The sequence below is a fragment of the Drosophila eugracilis genome, unplaced genomic scaffold (assembly GCF_018153835.1).
Source record: "Drosophila eugracilis isolate 14026-0451.02 unplaced genomic scaffold, ASM1815383v1 contig_649, whole genome shotgun sequence".
Classification (NCBI taxonomy): domain Eukaryota; kingdom Metazoa; phylum Arthropoda; class Insecta; order Diptera; family Drosophilidae; genus Drosophila; species Drosophila eugracilis.
This window is the reverse complement of record NW_024573535.1, coordinates 1,570,303-1,594,841: the sequence shown is the minus strand read 5'-3', so window position 1 is coordinate 1,594,841 and position 24,539 is coordinate 1,570,303. Positions and strand designations below refer to the sequence as shown.

General features: G+C 41.1%; 1 protein-coding gene across 1 annotated transcript in view; it reads right to left on the bottom strand.

Annotated features, from left to right (window-relative positions):
• Nucleotides 1-7,452: 7,452 nt before the first annotated feature.
• Nucleotides 7,453-24,539, bottom strand: part of LOC108109716 (myosin-G heavy chain) — a 33,259-nt gene continuing 16,172 nt past the window's right edge. The window contains exons 4-6 of the mRNA XM_017218348.2: nt 21,120-21,320; nt 8,489-8,650; nt 7,453-8,417 (exon numbers count right to left, since the gene is read on the bottom strand). Coding sequence (XP_017073837.1) covers nt 7,453-8,417; nt 8,489-8,650; nt 21,120-21,320 — 1,328 coding nt within the window. The remainder of the gene's footprint in view (nt 8,418-8,488; nt 8,651-21,119; nt 21,321-24,539) is intronic.

Below are 24,539 nucleotides of genomic sequence, written 5' to 3'. Positions count from 1 at the left end.
CCAGTTGGGGGGCAGGGGGCCTAGAACCCCTCTTTGCCGCGCCCCCTGGCCAGTTCTGTTTTTGGGTGTTTGCATTTGCCGAAAAATACTTGAATGAGCTGGCCGTTCCTGGGGCTCGGGGAAAAAGGGAATCCGAGTATTTGTTGACTTTGATAGCGGCGTTGGGGAGGGACTTCACTTCACTTCCCACGTTCATTTTTTTTTGTTTTGTTCGTGTTTGGATGATTTCGCGCAGTGTAGGCGTGGCGAGGGGTATGCGAGGACACCGAGAAAGGAAAACCCACATCAAACTGACCAAAATGCATGGAATGCCTATGAAAATTGTAAAGCGTTGTTGCATTGTCCGACTGCAGCTGCATCGCCACCCAGTTTTGAACCCTGACCCTTAACCCCTGACCCGCAGCGCTCATTAAATGACACTCACAGGAAAGGAAGCACAGAAATTGCATGCTATAATGCACACACACACATAGACACGCGAATACCCAAGCACACACACACACACACACCCACACACATGCACAGAGAGCGAGAGGGGCGTGGCATTGCATAATTTTAGTTTTGCATTGGAGGCGCTAAAAAGCCAGCGAACCCCGCATTTTACCACCCCTTCTTCCGCTGAACAGCATTTCCCTCTGCTTTTCCGTTGTCATACACACACACACACACACACAACTTTGGAAAAAAGGAAAAGCCAGGGAAAAGTGGAATGAGCCAGCGGGTGGCCTTTGTTCTATGTAGCCCCCCAAAACAGCCACGCCCACTCTGTCCATAAGTTCGCGTTGTTTTTCGCGGCAACGGGAAAGTGTATGCAAAATAAGATGGCAAATTGCATCGGAATTATGTTGGAAAATGGGAAAAGTCATGTTAATACTAAGAAATAATGTCTGGCATTGAATGTATTTGTAAGAAGCTATAACATCTAGAAGAAGTTAATGCTTAAAATGGCAGAACAAGGCTAAAATATTACGAAAAGCAAAACGCCGCGGCTAAAACCAGTTGGGAATTATAACAGCTTAGGCGTGATAAACTATGAAAAGGCTTCGTGAAACATAAAATATGTCAAGTAAAATTTATAAATTTAATATTTAATTCAACTTTTTACCATTTTTAGTTAACCAACTAAATAATAACAAATGGAAAGCTGAGTAAATTAACTTAATTTAGGGAATAAGAATAAAACAACATTTAGACTCGACACTAAAATATAACCCCATTATAGTAGTAATATTACAATATTATTCTCCCATTAGAGTATTCCTATGAGCGACTCTTAGTTTAGGGAAAAGTGTCCCCTCATTTCTGTTTAGTTTTAGAGGGAAAAATGGGAAGGGAAGGGATCTGCAAATTTTTGGAGCGAGGGAATTTTCGTCCAGCGTATTTCGTTTTTCGTATTTGCGAAAAACCGTGAAAATTACATGCCGCTGACGCAGCGGCGCCGTCACTCATGACCTGCCTTTCGCCCCGTTTCCCTTTTTATTTTCCGCAAGTCCAGGAGAGCAGGGGATCGAGGGTTGAGGCTAAGGGGAGCTTTTCCATTTTCCGGGCACGAAGTTGTGTCGCTAACCGCAACATCGCATGTTGTAGGTGCGCCAATGACGCTGATTTTCTGTTCCGTTCCTGCTCACGCTGCACATTATTAACAGTTCCTGTGACAAAGCTGGAAAAGCGGGCGCCAAAGTGGGTGGCCCAAGGGGGTGGACAAATGTGGGTGGCAAATGGGTGGTTGGGTGGCCAGGCCACCTGTCATGTTACAGGCGATGCTGTCGCTTCGATGTCCTTTGCCGGCCGTTCGCTGTCCAACAAAATGTTTTGTGGTTCCCGTTCCCGTACCCGTTCCCGTTCCCGCTCCGCGATTTTCTCCGCTAACCCCCACCCTCATCAGGTTTTCCCCCAAATTTCCCGCTCCCGTTTTCCGCTCCTAACCGTTACCAAGTTTGTGACGCCGCCGGCTGCTGGTTGTTGTTTATTTTGGCTTCCAGAAAACTCATTCCCTGTGCGCCCGTGTTTTGGCCATTTAAGGGAAATCGAGAAAACTGCCTAGCAAGTGCCCAAAATTGCACTTTAAGCGACAAGAAACTGGTTCACTGGGTGTCAACTTTCACTTGTCTTTGGTGGAAATCTGCTAAGCTGACCTTTAAATAATACGTAATGACTAAATGGTAAAGTTAAAACTTAAATTTCTTAATTAATATGAAAAATACAACAACTTAAATATTAACAACCATTGAAATATTTTCCATATTTTCCGTTTCGCTGAGGACAACTCATTTTATTTCCATTTCGCATTCGTGGCATTCCATTTGGAAAGCTCTGACTCCACCAATCCATACCGGGAAAATTTCCCATTTGATTTCTCAATCTGTGGAATGCGACAACTGCAACAATCAAGCAATTTATTAATTATAAGCACAGCAATTAGCACTGCAAGTGATTTGATAGCAATTGCCAAGGGGAGCTGCTGCTGCCAAACATGCCTACAAATGTGCGGCTACACTGGGAGAAACTAGTGATGTGTAAGTGCCTTGATGATAAGTTAACTATGATATGTATATTTTTTAATCTTTATATACATTCTTAACATTAGGAAGATTAATATATATTAATGTTAAGCAGGTTTTTAAAGTGAAAAAAGAATCACTTCTAGTTAATGCTAGTCTATAAATACGAGGTGTGTTCAAAAAGTAAGGTGACTCTTCAAATTTCGCGAATTTCAAATTTTTCGATTATCGATTTTTTTGTTTTGTTATATTGGTACACTCTTCCCTAACATCTGTACCAAGTTTCAATGGAACATCCTCTTTTGTTTGGTTGTGAGAGGCGTAAAGTTACAAGTTATTTTGCGAGCTCGGCGATTTTTTGCTATCGAAAAATGTGGATCAAAGGATTTGGATTTTTTGGCCAAAAACAACACCACAATAATGCCTCAGCCACCATATTCACCGGATTTGGCCCCATGTGACTTTTTCTTGTTCCCAAAACTGAAGATAATCGAAAAATTTGAAAAATTTGAAATTTGAAAAGTCACCTTACTTTTTGAACACAACTCGTATAACTTCTAAAAGGTTTCGATAATCGAAAAATTTGAAATTCGCGAAATTTGAAGAGTCACCTTACTTTTTGAACACACCTCGTATGTATAAAAACCCATTAAGTTAAGTTACCATCAAGGAAAAACCAAGAAAACAAAGTACAAAGTAAACTGCAGTGAGCCCACATTTTCTTCTCGTGCACTCAAGTGCTTGAATGTGTCATAATAACCGGAAAATACCCCGACGATTTGCAATAAACTGACGTCACATGATGCCACCCGCAAGGGGGTGGTGTCAAGTTTATTGCATGTGTGCTTGTGTACGTGTGTACGTGTGTGTGTGTGTGTGTATAGGGGGTGTCTCTAATGATGGCATAATTAGCAGCAAACGGTAAATTCTGTCAGGCCTCAAGTCGGTTGCCATCCCTCTGATTTGCACAAGTTTTTGGCGCTTGATAATGGCATGAAGTCAAATTACTTGCCATTTAAATGGGGGCTGCAGCTTTTCCGGGGGCTGGAAAACGTTAATTGAAAGCCCACTTATTGAAATGAAAATGCGATCCAAGTGTGGGCCATTACACTAGGGGAAACAAGGGGCAACGTTTTTGGAAAAACTACTTTGAGGATGTTAAAGGGAAACATCATTTTAAGGAGTCTCTCTTCTCTTTTCCTTAAAACCTTTCAAATTAATCATTAATAGAATACTTTCTTAGTGGTTTCCATTTTCCTCTGTATATATATTATATATATACTTTTGTATGTATTTCCGAGTGGACAATTGTGTGCGTGTGTTACCAGGACACTAACACTCACAACGAGTGGCCATAAAATTTTCTATTTAACGCTTGAGCGACAGTCGAAAATGGGTGGGAGTGGAGAATTTCAGGCAAAGGAAAAGAGGAGCAGATGCTTTAATTTCGAACCTGTTCAACCTCAAACACGATATGAAAGTTTGGTCTTTTGTTGCCAACAATCTGGTGGAAATGCACAGGGCGGTGTAGGTTAAAAGCCGGCCAATGTCAAATGCTGGTCGTCCTGGGCAACAGTTTATTAGGTTGTGTCGTTGTCGTTGCCGTTGCCATTTCTTAAGATTGCCAAACACCCATCCACCCCACTTATACATACACCCACCGACATTTGTCGCCATCAAATGCCAGTCATCATCTGAGACAGAAATGGGTAGCCAGGACAACGTCTTCAGACAGGCGGCTGGTCCTCGAACCCAGCTCCTTCTTATGACAGGCCAAATTGGAAGGCAGCCACCCGGAGTTCCCGACTCCGATTCGGTTTTACTTTGCCTCACAAAAAAAATCAGCAGCAGAGGCAATTATAGTCTACTTTATCGAATGCAAGATACCTATCCTCATAGCAGTATATATAGTTTATTCTAAATTAGTCTAAGGTTTATTATTACTTTGATTATAAAACTAAATAATTATTAACAAACTTAAAAGAGTAACCATGAGTTGTTTCCTAATATGATCGCTGTAATGAATATCCTCTGTAAGGAAATCTACCCTTATAGCCCGCCAAGTAACCATTACAAAAGAATCCAAAAATGCAGCTGAGACTGTCAGGACCATTGACCATGAGCAGGATAAAAATAAGGATGCGGATGAGGACAAGGACGAGGATGAGGATGTGTCAGAAAAGGTGACACGAGACAAGGTTGCGTTGATAACGATGAAGTGGAAAGTCGAAAGTGGAAAGTCGAAAGTGGAAAGCTGAAAGCAACCCCCGAAGGACAGGACATCATTGCCTTCGTTTCAGGTTATTCATTTTTAATTTCTTCAGTCGGCTTTTTTTTGGGACGAAAAGCGTTCACATTTGAGTATGTTAATTTTCGGATTTTAACGACAGGGATCGGGTCAGGGGCCAGGATGTGCCCGGCGATTTGTCAGTTCCAACTCATAAGGCCGAGTTAATTTTCTGCCATTTGTTTCTGATTCGAGCACGCTAGATAAACCTTTTCCTTGCTTACACATGATATCTCCATAATGGGGTTTCCGAGGCATAAACTTGCCAGACATCACATATGGCCGGGATTTGTGGAGCACTTGACAGATGATGGGTTTTCTAGTCCTCAACAAAAAATTAAACTCTAAGGAGATGAAGGTGCGAATTAGGGGTTAACTTTCTACTTTCTTGATGGTAGAAAAACCTTAAATTTACTTACAGATCTCAATGATTATCCAGCCTGTTTAATACTACTAAGTGGTCTTAAAAAGAGTTAACAATAAGAATAAGATGAATAATCTTACATAAACACAAGCGATTACATTAAGCCCCAAAGGTTCGCCGGGGGATAATCCCCTTATTTTGCTCATCTTCTTTTTTTTTGTCTTAGAAGCCATTCGCTAATTGTTTCTATGCTTCATTAGGCAGGGAAAGAGAGGCGGGAAAACGGGAAATGGCGAGAGGAAAAGTGAAAGAAAAGCGCAGAGCTACATTCTTGGATCGCCGCCAAGCTCATTTAATATGAGCTGGAAAACTGGAAAACTCATTCATTATTCGCACGACTTAAATAAGCTGCTTGGGCCAAATTTTACCCTGTACACGTCACAAGTTGCAAGGCCCCACTCCCCGCAATTTATCCTTCAGACGAGACCCTTTTCTAGGATTTTTCTGTTTGGCTTTTTTTCGCTTTCAAGTTTGACCATTTATTTAAACTTTTTATTTAGCCAGATTTCTATTTGCGCCAAAAACTCCGCCAAAGACTCTCCGGCAATAAATTCAATTTTCCTTTTCCTCTTTATATATATATATATATATATCTGTGTTAACCCCTTCAAGGGACTGGGACTCGGGCAGGGGGTGAATTAATTTTCTTAAAAGCTTTTCTTGGCGGCGCTGATTATCCAAATCCCCGCTTTACCTCTCACTCACACGCCTCTTGCCTTTTTCTGCGGCTTCTCGATTTTTTCATACCCTTAAATGGGACTTCCAAGGGCGGTATTAGGGTGAATGTATCCAAGTTTATACTCTCTTATTGTTAATTATTTTTTAAATATTTGCAAGGCCTTAAAAAGTAGTTCTCTAATCATTCGAATATCTAATTTGATAAAAAGATTTTAGCTTAAGAAATGCCTGACCTATATTGCCTAGAAGTATGCTACAAAAAACGAATTTCCGTCTTAAATTCGTGTAAAATTACCTTTTACATAGATTCTAAAATCATAAAAATATTTAAACGACTTACAAGTCTCCCTCCTACTTCTCGAAACATTTAACAAATGATTTCTTTTAGTTGAAATTTTTATTAACGAATCTTTGGCACACTACTCAAGTACCTTATATACAAATCGGTGTGTTTCTGTGTTTCTGTGTGTGTGTCTGCAATTCAGTGTCTCTGTGTGGTTACTTAAATTTATTTTTAATAAATTTTAAAATATGTATTACTTTAATTTCAATCCGTTTTTCATATTCTTAGGTTTTTGGGTTTTGCAAAAAAAAAATGTATTTCCTTAAGTTCTAAGTTTAATTCTTTGCAATATTTAGGAGGGGGAAATACAGAGCAATATATATAAGATATATATATATATATATATGTTCAATGTACACAGATCTCGTATATAGTCGTATATATTATGTATGTGAGCCCCTGCCTTCAACTAATTATATATATTTGATTCTTAGGGCCATGCTAATTGATTTAAATTCGATATGTGAGCCACTTACATTAGGGTTGATCGTTAAAAAAAACACAAAAAATTACTTAATGCGGGGTTTGCTACTTGAATTTGTTGTTTAATAGTGAGTTTTTTTTTAAGGTTTTAAATTATATTTAGTTATTTGTGAAATACTAGTCGAAAGGTTAAAGGCAAATGACTTAAAGGAAGATTTAATTCATTTTTATGAAATCTCAAACATTTAGTCAATGATCTTTGCATTTAATATTTGATATCTTAAGTAAGTAAATCAGCTTGTAGCAGTGATATTTAACATTAATAAGCTTGCTTTTGGATTATGTTAGATCTCATAATCTTAAATAAGATCTTTAAATCTAGCATTGTTATTTTCAAAGATTTTCTGAGGCTACCAAGTTCTTTCTTTGCAAAACCATTGAGTTTACAGATCAGAAAATCAGAAAATTCAAAGATAAAAATAAAATAAAATAAAGTAATAATTGGTTTATCAAACAAACTTGCTAAGAAAATTCTAAAAAAAATTATAATTTAGTTAAGTTCATCCTTTGGCTAACAAATTCAAGCAGCAATCCCCGCCAGCTGCGATATGGCGACTATTCACAACACCACAAGCTCTCGCTGCTGCCCCATTGTATCTTGTTGTTGGATTTTGTGGACCAGCTAAGTGTCCCCTTCCTCCTCTTCCTTTTTGGGAACGCTACCGCCAACGCCACCGCCACCGCCCCCCTGACCTTGGGCCGCCAGACAAGTGCCGAGCAAGGCGGCCGCCAGCCGCTAGTAAGGACGCCAGACATCAGCCGACGGTTTGGGAGTTCGCGTCCTGATCGGTCCTCCAGCACCACCACCAAGACCACTTGACCCACTGGCCGACCTCGAGGTGGTACTGACATCATCCAGATCTATGGTTTCCACCGGCGACGGGGATCGCCTGGTTGAGCTGACCGGTGGCGAGGCATTCGGATTGGCATTCTCGGCATCCGGCGGATTGTGGGTTATCAAAGTGACACATCGCTTGATCAAATTAACGCCATCGTGATCGGGATTGCTACTCAGAGGCGGCACTCCGGGATTCTCTTGATTCGGATTGATGTTGGCAGCCGCTGCAGCTGCTGCGTTTCTCAGCCAGGGAAGATCACTGTAGCTGCCATATAGCTGGGTATACAGCCACTGACTCGATTGCGGTAGGAGTGGACTTTGCAGGAACAGCTGGGCGGCCAGAGCTGGATTAAAGCTATGTCCGCCGGGGGCAAAGTGATTGCCACCTGCCCCGGCAAAGCCGCCAAATAGTTCCGTGGGATTCTTGCCACTACGCTGGATGAGAGCGGTGAAGGCGCCACCCGAACCGGGGGAACTTTCGCTGTGCAGGGAGCCGGGAACTCCGCCATTGTTTAGATTCAATCCGACCACTTCCGTCTCCTCTGCTTCTGCCTCCGCTTCCGCCTCCTCCTCGTCGTGGGTCAATGGAGATCCCAGACTTTTCCTCGGTGATCCCGTCACGGAAATGCTATCGCTCTCGAAACCCGCATCAATGTGACTGCTACTGTTGTTGTTGTTGTTATTGTTATTGTCGTGCTGCAGACTGGTCACCGGCGGAGGCGATGACGTCATCGGCGGCTGGACAAAGGCGCTCAACTGAGTACCACTGGTGGTGGTGGTGGTCGGGGATCCCTCCGGACTGGTGGTGCTATGAGCCGCACCCACGGTGGCCAATTGCTGTTGCTGGTGCTGCTGGTTGTCCCCTGGAATAATGTACGAGTATATTATATACCTTATTTATATATTAATATACTATATAGATTTCACGACTAACCACTCAGACCACGCAGGCCACTGGCGTTGGGAAAGGCCGCCGCATGGTGGGTGAAAAAGGGGGCGGCGGGAAAGGCGGCCGGGCGACCGCCCAAGGCCATATGAGCACGCCAATCGGGCGCATGCAGGTGGCTGTGCATTCCTACGAGATGATGGGCAAATCCTGCAAAGACAAACAAATGAGAGTCATGTTAAGATTGATATTTGTATGATCTTTTTTTATGTATTTTTATGGGAATATTTTCAAGATTTTTTTGGGTACTTTTATTAAATATTATTTAAATATTAATATTTTTCTTTAATTATGGTATTTATTTATCAAATCTTTTCTCTTCGAGACTGACCACAATTATTAATATCTTAGCCTAATACATAAATTTAAAATTCAGTTTTTTAGGAGAACGGCCCTAGCTGCTGTTGCTGGGTGGGGAGATCTCTTCGCCGGAGTCGTGAGTGGCTAGTGTTCCATGTTAGAGACCTCGCAAGCCTATTTGGATGAGCCTTGCTTTGACATTTTCGATTTCATCTTTAACAGATCTCACATTTAAATCTCTGTAAATGTTTTCATTCCGTCTGTACCACGGTGCACCAGTTAAAGTTCTCAGTATCTTTGATTGAGCTCGCTCCATCACTTCTAGGTTCCTAACGCATGCGTTTCCCCATAGCTCGGAGCCATATTTCGAAAATAACTTAATATATTTATGTAAAATTCTTCAAAAAATAATTTTAGACAATAAATCTTTTTTGATTAATCTTCATGTCTAATCCCAACTTTGTTCCTCCAGATCTTAGCGTTCATGTTGATAAAAGGACTTGGAAAAATCGAATTAACCAGTTTTGCTGTTTGAGTACCTCTAACCACTAAATCTGTATATGAATATCCAATGAAAAGTAATTAAATAAATGTATTTAAACTACAATTTCCAGACAGTTCATAAGACCCCAAACAGCAGCTCATTCCGGCCAAATCCTTGGTGGGCGCCAAGTGCAATGCCAAGACCAATAACCGAAATCTCGTAGCCCGAAAAAATGAGCCAAGAGCAGGAAAAACCGAAGGACAGGCTGGGGAGTAGAAGAACCAAAAGCCTCGTCTCGACCACATATAGCCCACTGTGCAAGACCAAAAATGCTGCCGCACATTTCGGTTGCTGCAAAACAACATTGGCAAAGGACTCCCCTCAAAGGGGGAAAGCTCTATACGCCCCCCTCTCCTTTCTGCAGTGGCGGCCATTGCTGCTTATGTATGTATAGAGAAGCCACCTGCCCCAAGACAAACTCCTAGATAAATTCATTAAAATTATCCTCCAGCCAGTGGCGTCTCGCTCTCGCAATCGTTCTATCTCTTCTGCTCTCGGCTCGGCTCCTTGGCCATGTCCATGTGGCCGCCATCAAGTGGCAGCCCACAGTTGTGGGCATCCAGCAGGATACCTCCTTCCTCTCCAGGAAACTCTATGGAAGATGCAGCAGGAGCAGCTCGAGAGTCTGTATAAGATGGCTGAAGGCAATGCCGTCGGCGACCAAAAAAGGACCAAGAAATGGCACTCGAAGAAAACATCACGTATACGCCAGGTGTGGCAAAAAGATTCTTTTCATTTCTCTTTTAACAAAATCTATCAGAATTCTAATAGATTTCTTTGTTTTTTATAAAGAAGATGTAGGAAAGGATAGGAAATTGGAAATTGGTTGTTCACTTTTTAGGATTTTTAAAATTGCAATTTCTGAAAAGTCCTTTAAGGGTCTTCATCATTTATTTCTTTTAATATTAATAGAAGTTTCTTTCAACTGCTTGCTTTCAAGTGAATTCAAAATGAATTTTGTCCCAGTATAGCAGATTTTCTCTCACTGTAGATGATTGCAAGGAGCCGAAGCTTAAGAAAACGCCAAGACGTAGCTGGCTGAGTGAGAGATAGAGTGAGTGAGTGAGTGAGAGAGATTGCTAAGTAGAGAAGAGTAGAGAAGAGCGGAGAATTCTCCGGCGGCAGACCGACCACAATACACTCACATGCCCGACACTCGCCCTCTCTCTTTCGCGCACCCAGCTAGCCGTCTCTTTCGCCGGCGGACTGACTGGTTTGTCTCCGTCCCGTTTTAACACACTTGAGGCCAAATACTTGGCCAAGTTTTGCCAAAGTTTGCAAACCAAAATTTCACCGAAAATGTGACACCAACGAACCAACCAAACGAACCACTGCAGCACCACCTTCTCGCCCACATTTCCACCCGATTTCCCCGTCCCGCTCATCCCCCCAACAGGCAACGTCTCGGAAGAAGGCGTCTTCCGTCTTGCGTCTTGAGGCAGCTGCATTACTTGATTGGCATGGCTGCATGACATTTCCATTTTCCCACCCGGACACACATCCATATCTATACCTATACCTATATCTATATCTATAGACCTCTATATGTGTATATATAGTCATTGATATCGGTACAATGCGGGAAAACTGGGTCAAACTAAGACAAGAAGAAGTTGTCATCATCTCGACATTTCGCCATGTCTGGCGTCTTTTTTGATGGAAACTTTTGCTGCTCAGTCAAAACAAAGGCGGGCAAAAAACAATCGCTGGATGTGCACTTCTATATAGCTATATAGATATATATATTTATACATATTGCACTATATAGTAGGAACGGATGTCACTGAGATGGCAACTTTCGTTTGAGGGCCCATTGTCGGCCAAAGAGCCTTTCAAACTTTCGCACTGAAAAGGACTTACAAGACGGTTTCATTATTAAAAGTCTTTCTCTTGCAGGATGTGCGTTCTTAGTAATAAAAGAAAGTGCTCTCTACAATAATTTCAAGAGAGCTTAAATAATCAAGTTTAAATTTTAATTACCTATGCTTTATGATATTTTTATGCCTCTCTACTCTTATTGATTATCCTTGGTTTTACAATTTAATTTAAAGGGAGATGAATTATGAATCGGCAGATCATTTCTTGATAGGAAGATTGGTCACCTATCCAACTGACTTTGATCTTTGCTGAATTCTTAAATCATTAAAACTATAAGTGAATCAGAAATTTCTTAAAAACATTCGAAAAGTTTTAAACATTAAACTTAAGCATTCGAATTTTTTAAAGGATACTCCTTTGTTCACTGTCTTAGATCTTTAAAGAATTTTTCATTTATTCCTTTAGCTTTCCTTTGCTTTGTTTTCATAAGTCTTAAATCTTAAATTGTTTAATAACTAATCAAGCTCATAAGTGTAGATTTCTTAAGAAAAAGCAACCCTTCTTCACTTCCCAAACATAAACTAAGTTAAACCACTTATTCCTTTCACTAATTATAATTTATATAAAATATTAAGAAATCGATCTAATAACTATATAAAATATCAATATAAAATATGCAATCAAATATTTAATAAAATTAAAACGAATTATTTAAAGAGCGGTTCTACTTTTCCTGATTATCATCCCGTTTTGAGCTCCTTTTTGGCTTGTAGATTTTTATATAATTCATGTCCTGATGCCTCTTCCAGCTGGGACACCATTTTATGGTTGTATCACGCAAAATGGCACTAGTAACAGTCCGCAGAAGTACGAGGATCGTTGTCGGGGCATGCCCCAGGCTTAACCCCACAGTGGCTCCTCATTCCCTACTACCCAAACACCCCTCTGCCGTTTTTTTTTTGTTTTTCTGCCCCCTTTTTTTTCTCCTAACTCCTTCATTTTTCAGCCATTTCCTCTAGGTCCTTGCACACACATATAGAAATCGTTACCGCCCACGATTTCGAGTGCTACTTAAAGTTAGCGTCGACGTCGACTGCGACAGAGGCAGCGACTGCGACGGCAACTGCGGCCGAGGCAGAGACGATGGCAGACCGTTGAGCAAATTGTGTTTTCCATATAATATAACATCACGTCGATTTTGGGTAACCCAAAACTATGTACATATGTATGCCACTGTCTGTGTCCAAAGCACACACACACACACACACATACACATCTCTAAATGGAGGAACGAGAGAGATGGATAGTGGGCAAAAGAGACAGGGCTAGAGAGTGCGAGAGAGTGAGAGAGACCCCATAACTGCAACCTAAATATGCGGTCCTGTAAGGAAACCCTATGTGCGATAAAGGGTTAGCCGCTTTTGGTGTCAGTTTTGGGTTTGCCATTCCTCGGCTTTTCCACCGCTTTCCCCAGCTGTCCCGCTTTTCCTTTCGTCCTATGGTTTCTATGCATTTCATTTTTTTTCTGCTTCTTCTGGCTTGTAGCCTCACGTAACGGTATTCGTCGATGGCTGGCCTGTGTGAGTGTATTCCCATTTGGGACACTCTCAAAGTCGCCTCCCACTCGCCACTCTCCTCTCTCTTTCCAAGGACTCTCCCAGGACCCTCCCCCTATACATGAGTGGGTCTATCTGTGTGTTTGTGTGTGTCTTCTTCGTAGTGTGTGTAAGAGCATAACGCGGTGCCATTGGTGCGCCGCAAAAAGCTTTCATGAGTCCGGCGTCCTACGCTTCGGCTTTCTTTTTCCTCCGCTCCTCCGCTTTCTTTTCTTCTAGACTTTCTTCCTGCTGTGTTTATTTTTTGTTTTTTTGCCATTTTTGGGTACCGCAATGTGGGGAGATTCTGGTTGGTTGTCATGGGCTAAGAGACGGGAGACGGGAGACGGGGGCGGGGTACAGGCAGGCTGGGCAGGGCAAGAATGCGAGGGGCTAACAGGGCGTATGCTTGATGCCGCCATGGAAACTTGGAACAAAAATACACTCGATTGTCGGTCAAGAAAGCCACTAGAACGGAACATTTTTGGTTATTTATTTTTTAAATATTAATAATTACATATATTATATATAATACTATATCTTTTATCAGGTGATTTGTGGCAGACCTAATGATAAGTTTTGTAAAAATTCAAGAAACGTTTTTGGTAAAGAATATTTCGATTTTAAAATTTGATTTTTATAGTAAAAGAAAACTCATTTAATACTCCTAATTAACTTAATCCTTTCTTAAACATAATAAAATGTTAATATATAAATATTCTAGAAAATATTATTGTTAAAATTATAATTATTTTGGACTAATCAAAAGCATAAATCGGAATAAAACTTGAAACCAACTCTATGTCAATACAAAATTAATTGCTTAAAAATTCCCAGCTCATTAAGTACTCTTGCTTGTGTAAAATTATTAAAATAAAATTTAAAAAATTAATTTTATAATATATATAATTATAATTTACAAACTAAGTAACCACAAAATCGAAATTTTTAAATTATTTAATCCCTTAAATAAATTCATTTATCTTAACTATTTCCCGTAAGAGATTTTCTTCTCCCATTAAGTTGCCGTCGGCAAATGCGCTGAAATTTCTATGCCACCGACGGCATTTGCGATTCCGCCGGCAAGGCAGGAAAATCCGCCCACTCCCGGAAAAGCCGCCTAACCGCCCACAATGAAAACGAAAGGCGACAGCGTGCCCGAAGAGCGGCAAAGAAAATGCTGCCGCTGCTGGAAAAATAAAAAAGGAAAAGCAAAAGCAGCAAAGGAAAAAACTCAGCGGCGCGCAACAATTTCTCACCACAAGACGTTGCCTTGGAAAAACCGGAATGGGCAAAAAACAACAACAACAACAACAACAACAACGAAAAAAGAAAAGCCAGCCGGTTTCCTAACTCACCACAAAATAAGGGGGTGTCGGGTGGCTCTTTGGGGGTGAACAGGGAAGGTGGCGCTACTGTTTTGAGCACCACCACATACCGTCATTCCAACGAGTTTCCCACTTTGAGCCAGGCCGACGAATCAGGGGAAATCGTCCAAGTACATGGCCCGAATTTTCACTCGAGTCCGCTTGAGTTTCACTCGAATTGCCGAGAGCAGAAAACTCGACGTCTGCGCAGCAGCATCATAAACACAAACACAAACACAAATGCAAATGTGAAGGCATTGGGAAAAGCGACGCCGGCAGCAGTCGGAAAATAAGTCGGAAAGAAAGGAAATTCTGTTGCTGTTTTCCGTTCAGCGCGAACATCGCAGCGGCTGCTGTGCTTTTGCCGCTGGCTTTCGTTACTTTTTGGTGCTCAATGTTGTTATTATTTTTATTTGTTAAATAATAGTTAAAATATATTACTCTTAATGTAGAAAATAGAAAATATTGCCAGTTAATAAATACATTAAGTTGGGGTACTCCGTTCTAAGTAATAGCCTACAAAAGATTAACTAAATAATTATAACTAATAAAAGGTATTTGTGGGGGTGATCTAGGAATGGGTACTGATCTTTCTAACCAGTGGTGTAGTTTAGAAAAACGATTAAATAATTGAGAAGAAACCAAATAACTAATCTGAGCAAAAACCTTTCTTTCGTTATTCCTTAGCAGGCAAACTAAATGGGAATTAATGTGAAGCTAAACTTCATTTATTTTCTGTGAATATTATTAACTTTATTTAGATGCACTTTTAGTTACATTCAAAGTTGTTCAGTTGGTTAATCAAAAAACTATATTAAAAATAGGAATTTCATTTCCATTTTAATATCATTTAACAAGTAAAGGTAAAAGTTACCAAACTAAAATGATTAATTAGTACATTTCCACACCTTGTTAGTCCATCATTACATTATTCTTAATAAGTGAGACATCTTGCTTGTAGAGAATATACGTTCTAAGACATCTTTAGCGTAGGTTAATTTGCTATAAAGATTACCTAATTGTTGAACTAATAACTAACTAAGATAGAGATAACTAAAATTAATTGATAACTATTTGAAAATCTCCTAACTAACCTATACCAAAAAAGATCAAAAGCAATCCCAAATATTAAGATAAAACTAAAAATAAAGAAGAATTTCTGGACTTAATATTATGAGAATTTGGCCATATATCCTTAACCCCCTTTCCATACATATTTCCCTACTCGGCCACCTGGCAACCCTGGCAGACAAATAAAAAATCGTACAATTTTCTTCGCCTCGGCCGGCAGGATAGTAAAAAAAAAAGCGGTAGCAAGTTAATAAAGACCTCCCAGCCAGGCAGCTGTTGCCAATCACTTATCGGCGGCATTCGCCACAGGTGAAAGGTCGCCCGCTTTTCCAACCCCCCCTGTTTCTCCTGCTTTTCACCCAAAGTGTCTGTCATATCAGTATTTACATGTATTTGTTGTAGATTTGCAAATTGTTTTGGCAAATTTGTTGCTATTTTGTAAGCCTCTGACAGGGATCCCTGGTAACGGAATCCACCACCTCCCCGCCTCCCCCCACCTACAGCACACACACACACACGCACAAAACGCACAAATTCACCGTTACACAAGTGTTGTCAACACATGCGTTCAATAAGTGAGACATGGGTTAAGTGGTGTGGGTGTGCTGCCTTGGCATGCCAACCTCACACACACAAGGCCAGACCAACACCACCACACTTACACAGAGAGAGAAAGTAAGGTAGTTTATTTATCTAAAATTTATTCTTTTGGTTTTTTACCATCTAAACAGCATATAAGGTTAAATTTTATAAATTGTTTTAAGGCATATAAAGTATATAAACAAATATTGCTTAATTTATGTTTTTAAAATTATAAAAATATTTGATTTAGTCTTTTTTAGATGCCAATTACAACAATTTCTAATATTTTCTCTCAGTGCACCTACACACACACACACATGCTCACAACTCAAGGCCAAGGCGCAAAACAGGCCGCAAGTTATTGCCAAAAAAATGGTAGCATACTTCTCAGGGAGCCAAAGGAAAAAAAATGTGCTTTGCCCCGGCATTTCGGCAAACATATTTTCGCAAATGTTATAAATAATTTTAAACGCACACCTTGTTGAACCCCCCTCGAAACGTTGCCATTTTGCAGCATCCCCTCATTTTTTCCCGCTTTGCCCAGGCCACGACCCTTGGCGTATTAGTGTCGCATTGACACGTAAATTGACATGAAATTGAATCAATGCTGTAATATGTCCTTGGGGGGAGCTGCTCAAGCCGAAGGGGGAATGGGACTAGTCCTTTGGACTCCCGCAAGGACAATGACTTTAAAATATCTCCCTCGGTATATATATATATATGTGTTTAGCTCTCGTCTGGCAAATTGAGCTGTAGGCCTTGCCTTAGCCCCCCCCCCCCCCACTGCCACTGTGACTGTGCAAATTTTGTGCGTCTGTCTGCATGTTTGATTATATGTACTAAATCATCTCATTCTTTTTTTTCCTTGCCATTTTTTATTTATTTTTTGGCGAGGGCGATGGCGATGGCGATGCTGAGTTTATTAACTTGTTTAAAGGCAACGCAGTATTTAACCCTTTAAGGGCACGGCGAAAGTCACCCCCGGAGCGGAAGGAATGAGCCTGGGCCTGGGCGTGTTGGCAGGGCAAGAACATGAAAGAATATGTTACAAAGCTGGGGGGGGTTATTGAAGTCTAAGTTCATGTTGGAGCAAGTGAAGGGTTAAGAGCGAGGCAAGTCATTGGGTATTGCAAAAGGAACATCAATAAATGGCACTTCCCATGACTAGGAGACCTGCAACTCCTCAAAACTAAACACTTTCTAGTAATTAATGTAAAGACTATTTAAGTTTCTTAAAGTAATGAGACTTCAAAGCCACCCAACTCATTGATTTGATCTTCTTCCGATTGGCATTCACTTTCTGGACCGAAACCTCAACACAAAAAGCGTAAACCCTCATCCAGGATAACCAGAATAACCATATGTGTATATATATATATATATATATTTGCATTTAAGGGTGTAGTCAGCTCACTTTGATCTTTGCCTTTCGCCTTTGACGGCGGCCACGCCAGGCCAGGCCAGGGCAGGCCAAAAAAGGGGTTTTAAATAAATAATCTTAAATAGGGAAAAATCATATGCTCGCATGTCGGGCATTGTCTTGCGATGTTCCGTGGAAATTAATTCGAGCAGAAAATTCATTTACAACATTAGCGCGTCGCCGCCGCCGCCGCTTTTCCTTTTCCTTTTTTTTGTTTTTGTTTTTGCTGCCTTTTCTTGCTGGGTTTTTATGACATAAATTACATCAAGCGCAAAATTTTAATATAATTTTCACTAAAAACGCAACGCGAAACTTTTTTAGTTACACGCCTTGCTCATCAAAGTAGCTGGGCGGGGGACGGGGGGCGGGAGAGTGGTGTTTTCGGGTGGCGAGGGAGAGGAGCTAGGCGTGTGTGAAACAGGATATCCGCTGCGGAAGCTACAAATTTTCCACTTTCCACACACACACACACACTCTCTTACACACGCACGCACACGGAGTGAAGGGGTGAGGTGGCACCTTCTAAAGGATGTGTGGAAATGCAGGAAAGTAGGGAAATTTCGGAAAAAATACAGAGAAAAGAAGTGGGAATGAACGTGAAAACTGTAGAAAACTGTTACTTAGCTCTCCTTTTTACGGAGATTGTTTGGTAGAGAAAGAAAAGAAAATTAATCATAATGGCCAATACTAATATTAACTTTTAAAAACCAAAAATTGCTATTCTGGCAAATTCCCAACCATTTTAGGTAACATTTTCTCTCAGTGCACTGTAGAGACCCTGCTGAAAGTTGTCACTAATGTGCTTCTGCTTACAACGCCATTTTATATTTATTTCGTTACATCGTCTCCGGGCGGAAAGGACTCTCCACTATATATTTTATACCATACTACTCAACTACTCTCGCACATATTTGCCGAGTCCTTTTAATCATTTGGCAAACTTTCCCTGACACGCAGCCCGAGATCCCGTTAAAGGAGTCAACTACGTTTTCCGTATGCCAAAAAACTACTCACCAACACAAGCACACACACACACACACGCACACACATACACTCCCATATGCCAGCACAAAGTCCTTTTAGTTTTTAATGTAATTTTGAGACTTTTTCAGCTGCTGTGTCACTTTGCACACGCCGAGAGTATGGCGGGGCGTACAGTGAACCCCCTGGAATTCCCCACCGAATTCCCCTCGGGGTCACAAGTTATTTCTTTAAGTGATTCGCCAGGACATGGGTTACAGTTTAGCCAAAGGTTTTTGGCCAAGCAACATGCGAACTTGGTTTTAAGCTTAAGGAGATCTTTCAACTTTTAAGGATTTAAAGCGAAGTAATACGAGTTTTATGTTAATGGAAAATAAAAGCTTGTTGTTAACTTGTATTTCAAATTTAAATATTATCTTATTTGAAGCTTAAAGTACTGATTAAATAAGCATATGATTAATCAGCTAGCTAACTTAAGAATTCCTCTAAGTTTTATTATCAACTGTTGATGGCTAGCCAGCCAAATAGCCATCGATACTTTAAGGGTCTTTAAATGAAAGATCCTTAAGGGATTCAAGATATCTTTCTGCATGTTTCCATGGATGCATAGCAACGGATATTCTGGATCATAGTACATGAAGTACACGAGATAGTACATGAACTATCAGCTAGTTGGTTGTGGTAAGCGAAAGGCAGCGTCATCTTTCGAATTTATCATCATTGCATGATTTTAGCAAGAAAACACAAGAACTAACTTATAAAAACTTGCAGAATAGCAGCCATTAATTTGATTTTAAAATCAATAAAAACCTTTTAAAACTTGACTAAATCTAAGAATCACTTCTGATGAGCATCTCAGGGAAAGTCTAGCCATTAAAGTCACAAAATCTTCGCCCGATTGGGAAACTCATAAATGAGACAGTGCCAGAAACAAGTGGTTCGTAAGCCTTTTGGCCGTAGCGAATCGAATTGAATGGAAGGGGAATCGAAGGGGAATCGAAGGGAAAGCGAACCACCCGAAGGCCTCATAAATTTCATAGCGAAATTGTTAAATTTTAATAAAATCAAAGCGTATCAAAAGCGATTTGTTCACCAGGCGACGACTGTTTCTTGTTTTTTTATATCTGCTTTGTTTTTTTTTTTTTTTGTTTTTGTATTTCCTGGGCACGGAATGCCCAACCCCCCTAAGGACAATCGTCCTTGCCATCGTTATCCTTGTTCGCAGCCTGGTTATATCGCGTGTTTATTGTTGCAACAGTCGCGCGGGGCTCTTTAAAATAATTCAAGGCTTAAGGGTTGGGTTTTTGGCCTCGGCTTCGGGTTTTCGGGCTTCTGGGTCTCGAATCTAACCCCCGCGTTGCGCATTTCCAAGTCGCTTTTCGTGACTCGTTAAAGGATTAAAATCATTTTAATGGATTTTTCAAGCTGTTGTTTTGTTGTATAATTGTCGCCTCCATTGTGTCTCGCTCTGTTTTCATAAATAGGGCACACATTGAAACGGAAGCAGGGTGGCTCTGACAGGAACCCATCGTCCTTCGTCCTTTGCCTGCCTCATTTGTCATCATCTTTATGCTAATGGCTTGAGGTGTTAATGAAGCGGCTTCGACGGGGTTCTTGGGCCAACTTTTTGCTATCAAACTGATGGGAAAAGGTGGCTCAAAAGTCAAAGGAACTCCTAACCAAATGTTGATATAAGAATGGATTCTTGAGGTCTTCTTAAGGTAGTTTAGCATTTGATTGTCTTTGTGGAAAGTGGAAAACAGGTTCATTATCTTAATCTTAGCCTTAAGTAATATCAATTATAAAGAAGACTTTGAAGATATTATTATTTATTGGCTATTGAAATAAACACAAAGCCTTATCAGTCTTAAACTCAAAACCGAAACACAAAAAAGCTCTTAATCTAAGCTGCCTGCCTTAGCCGCTTATAGCCCTTAGCCATAACCCTTAACCCAAAACAGGCTACAAAAGCGCAAGTCATCTCATTAAGGACTAAGCCCAACTCAATTTGCGATGAGTCTAAAAAAAAAGAAGCTCGCGGCAAACGAAATGGAAACCCCGGGAACGGGGTTCTTATCATAATGACGGCTATATCGCCGACCTATCGGGTTATAGGCAAAGATCCCTAATTAACCCATTAGCCAATCTCCGCCTGATTTTCCAGCTTTTTGTTGGCCCAAAGCCGCGGGCATCGGGCATCGGGCATCGGGATTTTGGCTTTGGTTCGTTTAACCCCTGGATAAAAGGTATATTTATTTACAACTAATTTCGCGTGTGGCCCGCGGCCAAAATAGACAGGCAATAAGCTCACCTGGCCTTAACCCTCCCCGCCTCCCCGCCCTCGCTGCTCGCCCCCTTCGCGCACTTACACATTAACCCCCGACTGCCCGACTGACATTGATACGTGTGGTTCGGTGTCTAACGAGCGACAAGCCCTTGAGGCCATTTCCCAAAAGCCGCTTAGTTCCCAGTTTAGCTCCGCTCAACTCACAGCACTGAGAGGAAAGACGTGGATTTATATAGGGGATTGGTTGAAGGTAAGTTAAACGTTGTTTGGAAATCCAGTTAACATTTAGTTATTATTGGTAAGAGAAAGAGAGAGAGAGAGAAGTCAGAAAGTGATCTCCTTTATATGTCAATCTGTGTTTATGAAATATATATCCATATCCTCAGCCGATTTCTAAGAAGTATCTTTCCCATAACATCTTATCATTAACCCAACAGAAGTTCTCTTTCCAAATCTCATTTTTCCTATACTCTATTCCCTGTATTTCTAACATTCCTTTTATATTTTCTTAACAAACAAAGAACGAAATCAAAGAGAGACCTTGCCTAGCCTATAATCGAACCCATTTCCCTCAGTGTGGCTGTGATGTTATCGCTTAAGCCTTCCGAATCCGATTCCCCCCCAAAATCGTCGTCGTCTACCTGTTCCGCTTACCTGGCAACTTGAAGGGCAATCCGGCCATAAGTGGATCCGGTCCAAAACGTTGTGGCCCAAAGGCGAACGGATGGAATCCCTGGTGTCGCACCTTGGATCTGGGCTCCCTTGGCCCATCCACGGTCACCTTAATGGCCTTCGTGTATGTGGCTATTTGGATGGGATTCGTCGAGATGACAATTGTCAAAGTGAAGCTTTTGCCTAGAAAAAAATGTCATTAAATGAATATTAAATGGTTGGATTAACAATACTTTAAACTAAACTTAAAGTTAGAAGGGAAATTCTTTTTAGAAGATAAGACTTTAGTTAAGGACTTCATTTTCTTTAATAAATTCCAAAAATTTAGCTTTTTTCATTTTAAAAGTAATTCAAAAAGCCTTTAATAACCTTCTCTAAATATAGTTCTAGTCCTAGTTCCATGTTTTAAGTTTCTAAAAACATATTTTAAATCATACAAAGTTCCCAAGCCCAGCAAAATATTTAATGCTGATTTCCAGCGACCATTCCAATGGGCAGAGATCCACAGAAGCCACCACCCAATAGCCAACACCCACACTTTTTGGCACTCCCACGGCAGCTGCAAATTATGCTGCGAATTTATAGATTTTCTATGGCCCTATGGGTTGCCATGGCCAGTATGGAATGGGTTCTAGTGCGAGATTGGCCGCCCCTCAGAACTGCACATGGAAATTAAAGTGCGGAATTTCCGAATGGGATTGGGAATGGAAAAAGGGGCAACGGTAACGCTTTCCGCGAAAATTAACCCCCGACGGAGTTGTGAAAGCTTCATAAAAACACACACACCAATGCAGACATGCAGATTTGCAGAGGCGCATAAATGAATGAATGAACGGACGGGCGGAGGATGCTGCGGATCAGGGGGGGGGCTATAGGGATGAATCGGGCTGGATAGCGGGGGAGATCGGGATTCCAACTACTACTCGTATGCACTTCCTTTGCAGTCAATGCAATATTAAGTAGCCTGTGGCGACTTTGACATGCCAACTATTGTGGCGGTGTCTGGTCTGGATTCCATAGCCCATAACCCATAACCCAAATCCCAAATCTCGCATACTACATCCCCTTAACCCTCTACAGTCCGACGGCGTAAACGCACCCCCTAAAAACGGCGAGCTGCATATTTGAAATATCCATAAAGCGAAACTCCCAGACGCGCGAATATAAAATTCATTTGCCAAACATTTTGAATGCCAAAATGCTTGAGTTAATCAAGGAAAGGTGAAAGCGCAAAAGGGGGAGTTATAGGATGTAAGGAGGTTGGGCTGAGAGATCTTTAAGACGGTTATTTTTGAGGGAAAACTATTGAAAAGAAAAGTTATCAAGGATATGAAAACATAGCACTATTAAGCACAAGACCAAGCTTGTTTCCCTTAATATGGTTATGAGTTTATCTGGCAAAGTAGGCCATGCTGTATGCTTTCCCTCTTAAAAGTAAGATTTGAGATTTTTTAAGAATTATTATTCTTGTTTTGTAGAAGAACTAAGCTATAATTTGTATGTCATTATTAAAGATCCAACTTACTATTCCATCACCCATCCCTATCATCCAAAGATCAACGAAAACTATCCAAAATTTGGGTATGCAAATTTGGCTCGGTCATGTGCCCTCATAATCCATTTAGTGCCCACCACCACCCACCATATAATTCCGAGTCATTCGCAGCTTTCTGGTCTAGGCCGACAATAAGGAGACATAAAAAACAAACAAACTTCTTAGATTAATATTAAATTAAACGAAGCATGCAAAAAACGCAAGAAGGCGGTAATCATTAAGACAAAGGGCGGCAAACAAACTGACGACGTCTGTAGCGGCTGCAATGGAAAAGCGAGGAGGGGGTGGGTGGGGAAAACCCCAGAAACCCACGCAAGAAAACAAATGAACATAAACACAGGCGAAACGAACCAAGAAACCCAACAAAATGAAATGAAACTTTTTTAATTATGCGCCCTCAGCAACAGCAGAGCAAAGCAACAAGCTGGAAAAGCGGGTGGGAAAAGAGAAAATCCGGAGGGGCAGGGGGGGTTCTGGGATTTTCAAGTCAACAAGAAGGAGTAACCAGAGAAGGCTCGCAAAGTGGCTAAAGACAAAAGACTTTGGCGTCGTCTATTTTTGTTTTCTATTTATCTTTTTTCTTTTTCTTTTTTTTTTTTGGCTCTACTCTACTCGCTTTTGTGTTTTGCCAAATGAGCAAAAATTGCAAATAAATCTGTAGCTGTTAGCCATTTTCCACCAGGCCACCACCCACCGCCCCCCCGCCCTCCAATTTCTAACGTTTGTCAGGAGGCGTGGCATCCACAACAACGGCGACAAAGAACTTTTCGCCTGCTAATAAGATGAAAAACCATTAAAAGTCGACACAAGTCGCGTCCATTGCAAGTGGAAAATGTTTGGGTGGGGGGAATGTTAAGGGGGCTGGTGTGGAAAATTCCGAGGGCGGGCGGCTGTGGAAAAGCCAAGTGGGTGGCAGTGTGTGTGAGCGCCGGGTTAAAATGTTGTCATTTTCGCAACAAAGCAGAAATTATCACCACTTTGCAAAAGGCGACGACAACGACGACGGCGGAAAAGGAGTTGCAAAATGCGGAAAAAGGGCTGGGAAAATGGAGTGCTGGGCCAGGACTCGGCTCGATGGCAATGTGGACAAAGTCTGCACCCTTTTAACAGGACCCAACTGTGTGACATATGTGTGAGTGTGAGGCCACAGTGGACCCAACAAGAACTGCAAATTGAGAGCCAAAAACTAATATTTGGGTTTTACTTTTCGAGCTGCAACAAAGAACTTCACAAGGGACAGGATATAGTTATCAGTTTTACATTAAGTATTGAAAATCTATGACTTATTATTATACTAACTTATTATCAAATATGTCTATATGTCTTTAGTACTATTAACTATCAAAATAAGCAAGGTAGAAAACTGTCAAACAGTTTCTAGAAGATACTTTTTGGCTTGAACACTTCTTAATATCCTCCCTAAAGACTTTCCCAATTCCCTCTCAAAAATCAAAAGTACACACTCCACTGTAACTCATTTACGTGGACGCGACTGTGTGTGCCGGGCGCTAAGTGATTTTAAAACAAAGTTTTTGAAACGTTTAACCTTACCGAACAAAAATGTTTCATTTGCCGGCAGGGACAGAGCAGGGCAGAAGCCAAAGGCTTTGCCTGCATTTTAACTTTCGATGCTGATAATGAAGGCAGGACTCCCCAGCCGAAAATGGGGGAGTGGTTCTCGAGTGGGTGTGTGGGCAGAGCCAGGCAAGGCAAGGACACCGACAAGGGTTCGTTTGCTTAGGCAATTTAATGGCTGCTGCTACTGCCTGCCTTTTGGCCCTGTGTGCCTTCTGCCTTGTGCCGTGTTAATGTCGTTAGTAGCATGGCGCCATAATTATAATTTGACA